The following is a 16,502-nucleotide window of genomic DNA, read 5'->3' as shown; positions in this document are numbered from 1 at the left end:
AAAATAGGTCCCTTTTCCTGGTATACTGGCCTATGTCGTACCTGCCATATTCAGAATTCTTTAGCATGTAAATTTATTCATGGAATGCACAAACCATTCCATTTTACTCATATATATTACTAAACCAGACTTTAATCAAGACATTTTGCTACTGAGGTTGTCTAAGATTTTACTTTTTACTCTTTTTGAAGGCGTTCTTCACAAAAACTTTTTATTGCTTTAATTGCACCAATTTTTTTTAAATACCTCATTAGTTCCTTTATAAATGTTACTGTTTTTGTTAGGATGGTCGTTTGAAACCAGGAGATCAACTTGTCTCAGTCAACAAGGAATCTATGATTGGTGTATCATTTGAAGAGGCAAAAAGCATAATTACCAGAGCCAAGTTGAGGTAACTATACTACCCATGGGATAGAATGAGTCATTTAAGATGTCTCCTTGGAAGCAGTAATTTAAGATGTATTAAGTACTTTATAAGAAATATTTTTTAATAACATTTGAAACATTATCTTGGAATTCAGTTGTACTGTATTCATAGCATATCCATAAAGTGATTTCTTTTTAATACTAGGTCAGAATCTGCTTGGGAGATAGCATTCATCAGACAAAAATCCGACAACATTCAGCCAGAAAATCTGTCATGTACATCACTTGTAGAAGCTTCAGGAGAATATGGACCTCAAGCCTCAACATTTAGTTTTTTTTCTTCTCCTCCTGAAATACTAATCCCAAAGACCTCATCCACTCCCAAAACAAATAATGCCATTTTACCTTCTTGTGAGGTAAGTCAGGTAATCTTAAATTTCTCTATGTATGTACTCCATAAATTCCCTATACATTTTTACATTGGTTATGTACATATAGAATTATTTCAGTAAAATTGTTAACAAATTAATATTTCTTTGAAAGATTTTTATTTTTTTCTATTTAAAATTTTTATGCCGTGTTTTCAATAAACGTATTTTAAGTCAGCATGTCCTGTGGCCAGAAGCATGATTGGTTAGAAAATACCAGCATGACAAAATGGTTCCACAAAGATATGCCTAGATATTACTCAAAACTATGTTAAGAATGTCATATTTAGTTTCAGTTGGTTTAGTTATTTGCCATTTCTGTTCTCTGCTTGACTGAAGTCAGGCCATCTTCCTTTTGTTCCCTAGCTTCTTTCCCACACAGTGAGGCTAATCCCAGGCTAATCCAGTCTAAGAGGTTATCGCACCTTCATGCGTGCTGTAGTTCACCCAAGTAGAATCACACAAAATGGGCAATTTCTATATCAAAATTAACATACTCAATTTCTAACTGCTATATTGTCCTAACAAATTACAGTTATAGAATAAAGTGTGTATTATTTATGTCTGTGTTAGCTGTAAAATAGGGAACTTAGACTTTTAGTCAGTAGAATAAAGTTCGTCAAAGGTAACTTCAGTCTCTGGTACATGCTGAACAGAGACAGAGTATAAGATTTTCTGTCAGCCCCTTATACTTTGTCACTTGCAGCTATAATACTTTTAAAAGGCAACATGTGTGGCCTTATATTTTGTTATCCTTGGATGTGGTAGAGCTGAAAGCAATTGTTACCTTTAATTCTGAATTGCTTTGTTTGAAGATGCATATACCAGAATTTTAGAGGGTTCATGTTTGAGGGACAATTACTTTAATCTCTGTAACCATTCTTTTTATGTTAACATGGGCTTCAAGTGACCTACTTTAGTAAATGACATTGCATGTTCCTCATTTTCTTTCACAGATAAAAACTGGATACAACAAAACAGAACAGATTCCAATTACTTCAGAAAACAGTACTGTGGGTTTGTCTAAGACAGGTAAATACAAGTTTAATTTCTCTTTCCTGTTTTTTTTTTTCAATTCTCTCTCAATAAGGAGTATGTAATGTGACTCAAGACTTCGAAGAAGGGTGAATTATGTCTTTGTTCCTTCAGTGAATGAAAAAGTAAAACTAATGTCTTTACGTTGGTCCCTGTTAAAATATGACTTTTACTAGAAATTTCCCTGAACAAAGAGTTGAAATTTCAAAAGATGCATTGTCATAACAATGTTTATAAAGCCATAATAATTAATGAATTGTTTAAATCAAATAATGAAAAGTCTTCTATAAATATCAAGATTAGGTTGCCGTGTCCTTTTAGTGCAATACTGATGAGACATATTAAATACACCTTTCAGAAAACACATTATAGAAGGGAGCATACCTTAAGAAAAGAAATGTATCTTTTTTTTTGGAAGAAATCATATGGATATCAATTAGAAAGGATGTCAGTATTGTTAATTCATTATTATTGAGTCTTAATTACCATAAAATGATTTACTGACTTTTTAAAACAATAAAGCATTAATTATCTAAGCCAAGTGTAAAATAAGGATTTTTATTTGGCTGTAAGGTGTTTACAGGATCAATATCAAGAAAAAGTCCCCTGAAATTATCTCCAAAAGTTAAACACAATGATAAAAAGACTAAACATAACTGAAAAACTAATTATATATGCCTAATTATAATGCAAATTTTTACCTGTATATTTTAGTTTTGTTTTAATAGCATTATTTATATAAGAACAGAAAAATAAGGAGGCATTAATTTAAATTAAATAGCAACCAATCTTTTTTTTGAGACGGATTCTCGCTCTGTCAAAGCTCTGCCTCCTGGGTTCATGCCATTCTCCTGGTTCAGCCTCCCAAGTAGCTGGGACTACAGGTGCCTGCCACCATGCCCAACTAATTTTTTGTACTTTTAGTAGAGACGGGGTTTCACCGTGTTAGCCAGGATGATCTTGATCTCCTGACCTCGTGATCTGCCTGTCTCAGCCTCCCAAAGTGCTGGGATTACAGGCATGAGCCACTGCTCCCAGCCCAATAGCTGCCAATCTTTACAGGAGTTTATACTATATTCCACAGTGGTTTACTCCAATTTGGGGTGGTATTTACCAGTAGGTTAATAGCAATCTTCAGCCATGAGTTATATTTGCTTAGATTTATTGACCCTTAGAAACTTTATAGTATTATTCCTCTTACATAATTAATTTCTAGTCTCTGGATGTACTATATTTATTTTAAACTGGGAACCCATATGAGAAGAAAAAGACAAATGAAACAGTCATGAGATGAACATCAAAATTGCTGGATGATGGAAGTCAGAATCCTTTATTCCTTGATTATATTATAAAATATTAATAATTATATAACATGTTTTTAACTTTCAAAGTAATTGAACTATTCAATGCCTCTTTTAACCTTTTATTCAGTAAGGATTTACTATGTTATATAGAATACAGTACAATGGGATTTATGAAGAAATTAGGATATTTTCTGTGAGATACTTAATAGTATATTGTGAACTAAAACATTGGGCTAAAAATTCTAATTATTCAAATTAGGAAACATTCTAATTTATATGCATGTGTTTGTTTATAGATGTGTGTGTATGTTTATTTTATCAAGCAGCTACTATTTGCAATTTTTTGTGTTAATCGGAGCAGGATGTGGGTGGTTTTGTTACTCTAAAAACCATTCTGTCTTGTGGATGAATAACACATTTACACAAATTATGTAAAGACATGAACATAGAGGCCTAAGGAAAGAAGTAGTGAGTGCTATGAGTATGGTATAAGGAAGGCACAGTGGTTACCACCAGACTCTGAATACAGACTCAGTGTTCAAGTTCTTGCTTTCATCTTATTAACTCTGTAACCTTGAAATAGTTACAAGTTACATGTCGTTGTTATGAGGATTAAACACGATCATGCATGTCAAGCACTTATATTGTAATTAGTGCATAGTATATGCTTACTAAATTTTCCTGTTACTAATAATATAGAACCTATAGCTTAGAGTATAGCTCAGATAATATTCTAGGTCACATTTATAGAGCAGAAGGAAAAGCTTCCAATTCTTGATTCAATTTTATGTCCTCCCCTTGACCCCAAAAACTAGTATGTAACAAGGAATCTGTCACAATATGCAGAAATTAAGAAAAATTTCTTGGCAAAAGTCAGACATTATCCATATCTTGAAAAACATGGTAAACATCAATTGATAACTGAACACAGGAGATTGTTTCAAGTTAAGGAAGCACCACAAATAAAAGAACTAAGGATGAGCTAGAGGTCAAATGACTGTAAGAGTCAAGTGTGATTAGAGCAGAGATCTTGTTAACAATAATAATCTCGGCCGGGCGCGGTGGCTCAAGCCTGTAATCCCAGCACTTTGGGAGGCCGAGACGGGCGGATCACGAGGTCAGGAGATCGAGACCATCCTGGCTAACACGGTGAAACCCCGTCTCTACCAAAAAATACAAAAAACTAGCCGGGCGAGGTGGCGGCGCCTGTAGTCCCAGCTACCTGGGAGGCTGAGGCAGGAGAATGTCGTGAACCCGGGAGGCGGAGCTTGCAGTGAGCTGAGATCCGGCCACAGCACTCCAGCCTGAGTGACAGAGCGAGACTCCGTCTCAAAAAAAAAGCAATAATAATCTCAGGTAAATTTATACCAGTCGCTATAAGAACAGTGGTAGATTTTGTAGTAGAAAAATAGGTTAGTGAAAAATATATTTAAGTAAGTTATAGGTAAAGTAAATACTAAAATACAATTAAGATGGAACATTTTTCTAGAGTAGAAATTGTGTCAACTCAGTCTCATTTTCTTCTACATAAATGTAATAGGCAAGATATTTCTGGGGAGTGGAAAAAAGGCAAAATCACCTCTAAATTATCTCTAGATAATTTATATATGTTGTGATCTGCATGTTATAAGTACCTAATTATAGATGGTTACAAATCAGAAATTAACCACCACTTCTAGATTTCTTCAATTACCTGATACTAATTCAAAAAATATAAACAAATTTTAATGTTAACCTCAACAAAAGTAAATGTAATTAGATAGTTCTATGTCTGTTCTTATCTAAAAATCATCCCAAAGTGTAAAAATTGGTTAGAATTTTAAAAATCCACATAATATTTAAATGTTTTCAAAAATGTGATGCTATTACAGAAATTTATTTCAAAATCCAGAGTTGTTCACTAGTGCTGTATATAAGTTGAATATCACGTCTGTAATCCCAGCACTTTGAGAGACCGAGATAGGCAGATCACTTGAGGTCAGGAGTTCGAGACCAGCCTGACCAACATAGTGAAACCCCATCTCTACTAAAAATGAAAAAAAAAAAAAAATTAGCCAGGCATGGTGGTACATGCCTGAAGTCCCAGCTAGTCGGGAGGCTGAGGCAGGAGAATTGCTTGAACCCGGAAGGCAGAGGTTGCAGTGAGCTGAGATTATGCCACTGTACTCCAGCCTGGGTGACAGAGCAAGACACCATCTCAAAAAAAAAAAAAGAAGAATTGTTGCATGAAGAAATAGTCATTATTTTACCTTTACTAATAGTGTAAAGACTTAATTCCTTTAGACCAAGTCTTTTGAAACTGAAATAAAGTAGTTATGGGGAAAAATATCCATTCAGAGTTCATAATATTAAGTAAATTGTATTGATCCTTTCCTTACAAAACATTCCTTCTGCTGCTACAAAGAGAATAGGAACAGAAGATCCGAGAGAGGCCAGGCATGGTGGCTCACGCCTATAATCTCAGCACTTTGGAAGGTCGAGATGGGAGAAATCACTTGAGCCCAGGGGTTCAAGACCAGCTTGGGCAATATTGCAAGACCCTGTTTCTACAAAAATTAAAAAATTAGCTGGGCATAGTGGCATGCACCTGTGGTTCCAGCCACTTGGGAATCTGAGGTGGGAGGATCACGTGAGCCCAGGAGGTCAAGGTTGCAGCGAGCTGTGTTCAGGATACTGCACTCCAGCCTGGGAGACAGAGCAAGACTAAGACGCTGTCTCTAAAGAAAGGAGAAGGAGGGGGAAGGAGGAAGAGAAGGAGAAAGACAAGAAGGAGAGAGATCCAAGAGAATAATAAGCCATACTTGGAAATACTCACTCCCCCAGAGAGGCGCGAATAAAGAGCTTGGGGCTGGGATAGAGAGATGTCATTGGCAGATGAGGAAAACTGTCTGTGAGGGGCTTTCGGGTAAAGCTACTCTGAATTGACAAAGTATGCTGGAGTTATACACAGACCCTCTTAAGGTTTTAACTCAAAAGTAAAGGTGTAAGTTGTCTGGAAAAAGATATTGTTAAGCCCTGATTCCATATTGTTAAATGAAGGTTAGTATAGTCTTACATTAAATCTCCTTATAATACAGTGTCTCTGTGTTGATATTAATAATACTGTATACGTTTTCACAGTAGTTTTCTATGATATTGTTGATCTTCTAACTCCTGTGAGGCAGTCTGGTTTATTCCTCCAACTTTGTAGACAAGCAAACCAATTATGAAAGATGTTGAACACATTTAAGAACATTGGTCTGGAGTCACAAGAGATTAGACTCCTAACATTATCATGTACTAGCTACGTGACCTAGGCTAATTTCTTTACCTTTTCCTGCCTTGGTCTTTTATCTTTGGGATGGGAATTATAACATCTGTGGTCACTGTGGTCACTGTGAAGATGAATGAGCTTATATAGGTACATAGTTTACTGTTTAGATAGAAGTAAGCATAAATAGGAGCTTCTGTTCTTTTCACTGTGAGATATAGCAATTTTTTTTTTTTTAACAGAGTCTCGCTCTGTCCCTCAGGCTGGAGTGCAGTGGCACAATCTCGGCTCACTACAAGCTCCGCCTCCCGGGTTCACACCATTCTCCTGCTTCAGCCTCCTGAGTAGCTGGGACTACAGGTGCCCGCCACCACACCCCGCTAATTTTTTGTATTTTTAGTAGAGATGGGGTTTCACCGTGTTAGTCAAGATGGTCTTGATCTCCTGACCTCATTATCCGCCTGCCTCAGCCTCCCAAAGTGCTGGGATTACAGGCGTGAGCCACTGCACCCAGCCGATATAGCAAATTTTTATGCTTAGATGTAGGAAAACGTGAGAACACATTCCTCAGTATGTCAATGTTGTAAGTGTTCCTGTCTCACCTTCTTTCATTCTCCTCTCTTCCCCTTGCTCTCCCCTCTGCAACTCTTTGAATTACTTAACACGAAATGAATAATTCAAGCCCAGGTTTAGTCTTTGAGACCATAATCAGGTTCACTTGGGTCCACCTAGTGTTAATATGCCTTAATTGCAGGCCAAACACCAAGCTGGAAGTCGTTGGACAAGCTTCACATATCCAAACCTTAAAGGATGAAAAATAAAGTTATCTGCTGGTTGATCTTCCATATCATTCCACTCCATGCTGATCTTTATACTACACTTTAGGTTTGGCATAGAATTTCTCTTAGGAGAGGAAAAAAATTACATGTATGTATATAAAAAAATTATATGTGCATACACACACACATACACATATATGTGTGTATATGTATATGTGTGTATATGTATATGTGTGTATATATATGCATACCCACATATGTATGTGTATATATGCATATATGTATATGTGTGTGTATATATATACATTATGTATATATTATTTTTAATTTCATAGCCAACAATTAGATATGGTTACAAAGGAGATTCACTTACTTTTATCAGAATTGTAAAAATTCTATTTAATACTAAAATCAGTCTTTTTCAAAGTTTAATTCCATTTGAAGCTAAAAGTCAGCATCCATTTTTTTATGATCTTGACACCTATAAGCTATATTAAAGATTTTACATAGAATGTTAAGGATGTGTTAAAGGTTTAGAGGAAGACTATTTATTTTCATATGCACTTCTTATATTCTTAAGAGAATGCAAATCATTTTGTACTTAGAGACAGATGCTCTGAGAAATTTTAAAAAATTAAAACACTGCATAAAGATGTGACATTTTCCAAAGATTTTTCTTCTTCCTCTTGTTTCTATGTAGAACTAGTAAAATATCATTTAAAAGTGTATTTAGAATAGTGGCAATTTAGATAGTAAGATCAACATGAATTACAGGAATTTGTTTTACAAACTTTGGCATATTAAAACATACAGTATTTCAAGTTCTGGTCTTTTGTAGCATCTTTTTTATTCATGCAATAAGGACAAAGGCTGGTTTAAATAATCAGGGTATATTGAGAAGATGTAGGAAAATGGATAAGAAGTGTATGACTTTTAGCTCTTGCAAATTCATTTATGCTACTTGAAATGTAACCTGTCTTTAAAATAAGAGATAAGATTTTTAGCTCAAAGTGCAGAATCTATATAATACTTTATGTGCAAACTTGAAATGACTTGCATTTATGTTTTTTTCCAGAGTACTTCAGAATTCACAAAACACTTTTACCACTAGAAAAAATATCAACATCTTTGAACAAAAAGACTTTATCTTTTTAAGGCATTGTGGTGATGTAGTAGTGGTGGGATGTATGTTTGTCTTTTAAGTTAATATATCTTTGGGACTTCACAATGCATAATTGGCTACTCTTGTATCTTAGGACTTAAGTGAAGTCAGCTTATATAAAAAATTTAGACTTAAAAAAATTATGAAAACTGGCCGGGTGCAGTGGCTCACTCCTGTAATCCCGGCAGTTTGCGAGTCTGAGGGAGGCGGATCACCTGAGGTCAGCAGTTCGAGACCTGCCTGGCCAACATAGTGAAACCCTGTCTCTAACTAAAAATACAAAAATTAGCCAGGCGTGGTGGCATGCACCTATAGTCCCAGGTACCCGGGAGGCTGAGGCAGAAGAATCGCTTGAACCCAGGAGGCAGACATTGAGCCAAGATCACGCCACTGCACTCCAGCCTGGGTGACAGAGTGAGACTCCGTCTCAAAAAAAAAGAAAAGAAAAGAAAAAAGAAAAAGTTACGAAAACAAAACTAACAGCTGCCAACTGATTAGCTATAATTATTTTTGAACAGCAGGAACTCAGAACATATACTGTCAAATGAAAATTTCTATTCCAATTAAGTTCCCAATTAATGTGCACCCTGTTGTCTCTTAGATGTTGCTTCTACCTGGACTGAAAATTATGGACTACAAGAAAAGATCTCCCTAAATCCCTCTGTTCGCTTTAAGGCAGAGAAACTGGAAATGGTAAATCCTTTAAATTTTCATTTTTCTTCCATAAGACAAAAACAGGAAAGAAGTACTCTCCTTCTCTGAGAGGATAGAGTACTGGAGTCATTAGTTTCTTGAAGTTACTTATTTACAAGTAAATGAATGGCAGTTTGGATTTAAATTATTTAATTCACATTTGAATTTGGTAGTTCATGTTGGTTCACTAGTACAAAATAGAAATAAAATCTTTCATAACTAAATTGCCATTTGGATCAAACAGTTTTCTCCTCTGAGAATAAGACAAATATGATTTTTATAGTCTAGAATATATGCAAAGATGTAACAAATTATGGCAAAGTAGATGAGGCTTCATAGATAATGGCAATAAATGCAATCAAGTAATAGTCCATTATTCAATTTTTTTTAAGTAAAGAGAAACAAAATTTTAAAGAACAAAATAGTCAAGATGTCCACTAAATATAGAAAGATGGTGGCAATATACTAAAGCACTAAAAAATAGTCCTGGGGACAGTGGAACATTGAGACTCTGATGTAAAAGAAACTTAAGATAATTTAAAAAGAAAAATTAAAGGCAGAAAAGCACTCGAAAGCATTTCTTATCAGGTTACCAGGGATCTGAAGGGAAAAATAAGCCAGTGTTTTTTTTTTTTGATGTAAAATGGATATACTGCTGAAAGTCCACAACCTCTACCTTCCTGTCAGTTTTTGAGGATAAAGCATTTTTACATTTTAGGAAGAGTATAAAAATGCATAGCTAAAATAAAGTATACAGTCTGTTTATTCCCATATCCATACCTTTGCTTGGTCCTATGATAGTCCTTTCTCATTGCCAATTTGAATCTTATCTAAATTCTAACTCACACAGGGGAGAAAAGATTTCTCACCCATCAGTAGATTCATGGCCCAGACACCTATAACAAAAGACAGATTAACAAGAAAATAGCATGCAGATTTATTTAATGTATGTTTTACATGACGAGAACCTTCAGAAATGAAAACCCAAAGAAACAGGGAAAACTGTATTTTTATGAACAGTCATACAGAAGTGTAATTGGAGCACAAAAGGGTATAATCTAATGGTAATAAACTGGGGAGAGCATAGCAAGGCCTGGTTGTTCAGATTCTTAACATCTCTGTGTCTTCAGAGTTGAAGATATTTCCTTTCCTCTGGGTATAGGGAGGACCTCTCTGGAATGAGGGTCTTTTAATCTGCTTTTAGGGGAGGATCAGCTGAGTTTTATAGCCCACTTCAGGGGAGAAAAGGTGAGAGAAGGTAAGAAAGACCTTCCTGCTTCTGCCGTTTTCTTAAACACCAAAGTGCCGTACTTTGAGGCAGCATGTCCTGGATTTTGTCATTCAATTCCATCTCCTTCATTCAGACTTTGCTAACTCTTATAGTTCAGACCAACATTACCTTCTTTTGCACATTAATAGCGCTTACCTTCACTTTTTGGTGCCCTGTAATCTTTTCTGTATCTTGTTTTATCAATGAAATTATAAGTGTCTTCACCACAGACCCTGTAGTACCTATTAGTGTTTAAATAGCTGGTTTGTGCTCCATAAAATTTTCCAATTAATTAGATACTTGAGATGTTTCCTTTATACTTTCAAAATCCTGAGTATCTTTTGTAACGTGTGTTTCTGTTTGTGGCTAAAATGTAAGTTCTAGCTAATGCTTGGTCTGCAATCACTTAATAGTAACATTTTCAAAAATAAGAGTGTTTGAAGTTTAAAAGCATGACTATTACATATCTAAAAATGAATAATTATTCAATGATATTGATTTAGTATACATTTCTGAACATCCAAGATGTTCATTCTTCTGGATAAGGAGAAATTTATCCAGCTAACTGCTTTACCTGACAGACTTTGTTATTTTACTTAGTTTAAATTTTTCTAGCACATGATATTAGTTTTAATCTGATTAATATTCTTAGAGGTATGAAAATCAAAATTTGTATTGATTCTGAGAAATATGAGTTGCTTGGCCATTAAATCCGAATTCCAGTTTTGGTTCCGCTTTAAGCCTAAACAAATTATTTTTGTGGAAAAGTAAAATGCCAGTTTTACATCAAAGAAACCCACATTTGATATAAATTCAGCCTCTGCTCTTAATCAAGATAGACTTGTTAATTTTATTTAGTAGAGCATTCTTTTTTTTCAGAATTTGAAATTATATTTCTCTTAATAACTTTTTTCCTAAAATCTACATTAGCGTCTATCCACCCCAATTATTTCTTGAGCTACTCTTCTTGTTTTGCATAGTTACATATTAATGTCATAATATCAGTATCACCTCAGCTTGAAATAAGTCCTTCTCTTGGTTGCTACTTTGTAGACAGATTCAACTTTATTGTCCATTACGTTTTAACATATTCCTATTCAGTAATAAATAAGGCCAATGTGATCAGGTATTTAAAATAAATTAGTATATATTTTTCATCTTCTATAAACATTACATGTGGCAGCTCGAAAACTGGTGTTTTAATAAAATTTCACAAGGAAAGGATGTTTGCTAATTATGAATTTATTAAGTAATTAGCCTACCTGGTACAATTTTTAAGGAAAGCAGAGAGGAAATTACCTGTCAAGACAATGTCTCATATATATATATATGTATACACACACACACACACGACAAACATGTATGTTCAGACATGTATATATACATGTGGCATTGTCATGAAGTCTTTTATATTTTATTGGTTTAAGTAGAGAAATTTATAACACTGAACTAGTTATTTAATTCCTTATCCGTAAACTGGATTTACATTTGTCTCTTTCTATGAATACTCTGAGAATGATTTAATATACAGATATTTTAATGTTATTTCAGCATAGTTATTTGTAGTGATATATTGCATCAAAGTATGAATAGGATATGTCTCATTTGATCCTAATATTAAACTTAAAAATATGCATTATAAACTTAGCAAATAGGGATACAATTTATTGCTTGGCTTGAAATCCAAATATCGTACCTCTGCATTATCTGTATATTTATACCTATGGAAGATGCTGTGGGATATGGATGCCATTTCACTGATATTTACTTTTACCTCTTGCCATTTCTGTAACATTTCAAGAAAACTGTAGAGAGCAATGGCATACCCAATGTTAATGAAATGTTCTTTGTATTAGGCTGAAAGGTGTGTGACTAATATTGTAACGAAGTAATTTTTAAAATTCATCATTCAGACATCAGAAAAACTTCAGTACATTTATTTGTCTAATTAACAAACTTTTATTTTTGCTTCAGGTTAAAAGATGACCTTAGTCATTTAATAAATTATTGGAACCAACTTATTTTACTTTCTTCCCCATACATACTGTGCTTACATATGAGACCTACTTTTTGATAAAACATGTTACTTCCAACTTAAATGTAAGAACTTACCTAACATGACATGCGGTATTCATCTAGTGTGAACTTTCAACAAAACTCATTTATTACTAAGCTTAGCTCTAGATCAGTGTATACTGTAGCTAATTGCATTATGTAATTTTATTATTACTTATGTAAGAATTACCATATATTGAGCACCTTCTGTGACAGACACTTTATTTGCATTATTTTTATAAAATTTTTTATTTCTTTATATTAAAACATTCACCCTATACAAGAATGTATTATACATATACAGTTTAAAGAATAATAAAGCAAGCACACATTTACCCATTACCCAACTTAAGAATCAGAACCTTTGACGTTGCTAATGTATTTCTTCTTGATCATATGTACCTGTCCCCAAAAGAGGGGAAATTTTGAGTTCGTCATTTCTGTATTTTTTTAAAATTTTCACTTATTTTAAATATTGTGGGATCAAAGAGTTTATTTTCTTATCTTTTTCTTCCCTTTTTTTTTTTTTTTTTTTTTTTTTTTTTAGTTTGCCTTTTTTTTTTTTTTTTTTTTTTTGGCAGTTGCGAGATTTAATAGAGTGAAAACAGAGCTCCCATAGAAAGGGAGGGGACCCAAAGAGGGTAGCCATTGGCAGCTTGAATGCCTGGGTTTATATCCCGATCATTGTCTCTCCCACTGTACTCTCAGACGATAGATGATTGGCTATTTCTTTACCTCCTGTTTTTGCCTAATTAGCATTTTAGTGAGCTGTCTTTACTACCTGATTGGTCGGGTGTGAGCTAAGTTGCAAGCCCTGTTTTTAAAGGTGAATGCGGTCGCCTTCCCAGCTAGACTTAGGGATTCTTAGTCGGCCTAGGAAATCCAGCTAGTCCTGTCCCTCAGTCCCCCCTCTCAACAGGAAAACCCAAGTGCTGTTGGGGAGGTTGGCCGACGACTGCTCTAACTGCTTCCTGCTGAATTGGGGTGTAGCAGGGGTTGTGCAGTTGAGATTTCCTCGGGAGGGGTGCCTTCAATGTCATTAACATCGGAGCATGGGCTAGCAGGCCAGTCCAGGGGTCTGCAGTAGATCTGAGTCATGGACTGCATCGGGGGCTCCATTTGAAGAACCATTTGTAGTTTTACAGCTTCAATTCTGGAAGAGACAAACTTAACAAGGAGGTTAAAGATACAGGGATTGAAATGTATAACCTGCAGTGCAGGGGATTATTTCTTTGGCACACTTCACAGTGTGCCATTGCTTAGCTGCAGGCAAAAGTATTTTTCCTTCTTTAGTGGCTAGCTATCCTGAGGGGAGGAAACTATGTCCTCGTGAGGTTCCCCATTCTATTTCTTCTTCTGAGTACTGGGGCTTGGTTTCCCAGAGGGGATGACTCCATACTAGGGGTCCTTCTATAAGCATTTCTAATGGAGGATCCTGCCTTGTGGCTCTTTTTGCCTCAATATCTGTTTGGCGGTTCACTTTTATTTCCCTTTCCTTTCTGATGACCCCAGCAGTGTAAGACTGCCACCTCTTTAGGTTTCTGTATAGCCAATAGTAATCTCCTGATGGCTTCCTGATGTTTGATAGGTGTTCCCTCAGAAGTTAGGAATTCCCTTTCTTTCCATATTGCCTCATGGGCATGGAGAACTAGGTAAGCATACTTAGAGTCTGTATATATATTTACCCTTTTTCCTTCTCCTAATTCTAGTGCCCGAGTGAGGGCTATTAGTTCTGCCAGCTGAGCACTAGTTCCTGGAGTGAGGGGATTACTTTCAAGTATTCCATTATCACTGACCACTGCATACCCCGCTTTTTGAAGTCCTTTTTCTACAAAGGAACTTGTGTCAGTATACAAGTTGAGGTCAGGATCAGTCAAGGGAACCTTTAGAAGGTCCCCTCAAGTGGTATAGGTTGAGCAATTATTTTTTGACAGTTATTCTATCTTTTCTTCATTGTCTGGAAGAAATGTGGCCAGGTTAAGAGTTGCACAAGTGCGCAGTTGCAGCACTGGCCTTTCAAGTAATAGAGCCTGATATTTAAGTGAATGGTGATTTGTTTTTCTAAGACCAGCCGAGCGGGCACAAAAGAACCAGCAGGTAGGCAAGTGTAGGAGCAAAACTGCAAGTTTATTTTTGGTAACCTAAGGTGTGGGGAAGAGGTCTGTCAGCCTCCGGCAAAGGAGGCCGGCAGAGTCCCCCCGGTGGGGCTCTCAGACGGATTTCCTGCAGTCCCGACATCCCGACAGGAATGAGGACTCAGGAAGGCCGCGTGGCTCACTGGCCCAGAGCAGCTTTTCTAGGAGTGGGAGGGCAATAGGTGGGGCACGGGCGTGTCGGGGGGCGTTCCGCAGGTGCAACCAGGTAAATCTTGGTCTCTTTGGATTGACGTCACCTGGCGCGTGCCCGGTTGGTCTGCACCCTCCCTGGCGCTGGCTGCATTTTCGCGCACGCGGGAAAAGTTGGTGAAGAAGAACCCGGAAGTGCACCATCCTGCCTCCGTTCCTCCAAACAGTCCAACCTTTTATTGATAGTAGTGATAAAGGGGCGCTGTGGTCTGTCTGGCTACTTCCTGCTGTTAAGGGGCGTCGTTAAGGTCGGGGCCTATGGTTGGTATTTGGACGCACGGATGAAGAATAAAATAAGGCACAGTATTAGTATAGGAATGAGGAATGGAAGCATTTGTTGGAATATGGGCAAAACTTAGAAGGATGGTCCTGGCAAGGTTGGGGAGTATGAGATAGTTAAGAAAATTTAGTAAGTTTGAGGCGAGTGGGGGAAAGCCAAACTGATTTCCACTGATTGCTTTTGGTAGGGGCCCTTTTTAGCTGGGAATGAGGAACGAGTGCGCAAAGTAGTTGTTGGCCAGGCAGCAATTAAGGAGTGGAGTTTTTCATGGAATGGATGGCTTTCTGCTTACTCCTACTACAGAGATATTGGATGGAAGGCTAGGTCCAGAGAAGGACAGCAAAACAGAATAGGTAGCCTCGCTGTCGATTAAAAAATTAATTGTCTTACCCGCTACCAGGAGAGTTTCCCGCGGCTTGGCGAGGGTGATGGGGGTCCCCGAGTCTCGGCACCTTCAGTTGTCGTCGTCCAGATGTAGGAGCTGGAAGGAGCTCCCAGGATCCTGGGAAAGGGGGTCACATGGAGGCACGGCACCTGTTCTCAGGGTGGGGCAATCAGACTTCCAGTGTCCTCCCTGCTGGCAAGCAGGGCAGGGGGTTGCTGGTGGACGAGGGTTAGGACATTCACTGGCCCAATGTTCTGATGCCTTGCACTTATAGCAAGGCTGCGTTGGGGCTCGGGGACCTTGCGGACACCTGTTGGCATAGTGTCCTGCCTTGCCGCACTTATAGCAGCTCCTTTTGTAGCCTTGGAGTCTGCGGAGTATGTGCTCTCTGGCCTGCGGTTACGACTGGGCTGTAAAGCTGCTGCTAGGAGCTGTGCCTCAGCCGTCTCCTCTCTGGAGTTATAGACCTTAAAGGCTAATTTAACTAGGTCTTGTATTGGTGTCTGAGGACCATCCTCTACCTTTAGAAGTTTTTTACGAATGTCAGGAGCTGATTGAGAAATGAAATAAGACACCAAAATGGTGGCCCCTGTGGGGGAGGCCGGATCTAACCAGGTATATTGGGTTAGAACCTCAGTCAGTTTAGGGTAGAGGTTAGGATAACCTGGAGGTCATGCCAAGTTAAGTCATAGGCCTGACAAAGGTATCTAAATTCCTTTATGTATATGGTAGGGTTAGCTGAGAAATCACCTAAACGCTTCTCAATTTTGGAAAGATCAGCCAATGAAAAAGGGACATGTACTCTGATTACCCCCTCCGCCCCCAGCCACCTCTCGCAAAGGTGCTAACACTGTAGGAGGGTGTGGGCAGAGATAGGGGACTCAAGACAGCCAGTTGGGGGCCCCGAAGGAGGCACGGGACCGAGTGGATTACTAGTAGATAAGGAGGAGGAAGGAGGACTCTGGATGGGGGAAGGAGGAGGAGTCTGGGCAGGAAGGAAGGGGGTGGAGAGAGCGAGGAGTATAGGGACAAGAGCGTAAGGCCCAAAAGCCTTGTATGTAATTAATTTCGGACCACTTGCCTAGCCGCTGGCAGAAATTGCTGAGGTCGATCACGCCACAGTGGAAAGGAAAATTAACCGCTTCCTCCT

General features: G+C 37.4%; 1 protein-coding gene across 2 annotated transcripts in view; it reads left to right on the top strand.

Annotated features, from left to right (window-relative positions):
* STXBP4 (syntaxin binding protein 4) overlaps positions 1–16,502 on the top strand; it is a 212,961-nt gene that overhangs the window by 40,443 nt on the left and 156,016 nt on the right. For both annotated transcript variants that reach the window (XM_011953762.1, XM_011953761.1), the window contains exons 5-8: positions 285–391; positions 572–782; positions 1,751–1,826; positions 8,926–9,017. In XM_011953762.1, coding sequence (XP_011809152.1) covers positions 285–391; positions 572–782; positions 1,751–1,826; positions 8,926–9,017 — 486 coding nt within the window. The remainder of the gene's footprint in view (positions 1–284; positions 392–571; positions 783–1,750; positions 1,827–8,925; positions 9,018–16,502) is intronic.

This window comes from Colobus angolensis, unplaced genomic scaffold (genome assembly GCF_000951035.1).
Source record: "Colobus angolensis palliatus isolate OR3802 unplaced genomic scaffold, Cang.pa_1.0 Scaffold37, whole genome shotgun sequence".
NCBI lineage: Eukaryota > Metazoa > Chordata > Mammalia > Primates > Cercopithecidae > Colobus > Colobus angolensis.
Note: the sequence above shows the minus strand (reverse complement) of the source record. Positions and strands in the feature narration are given on the sequence as shown.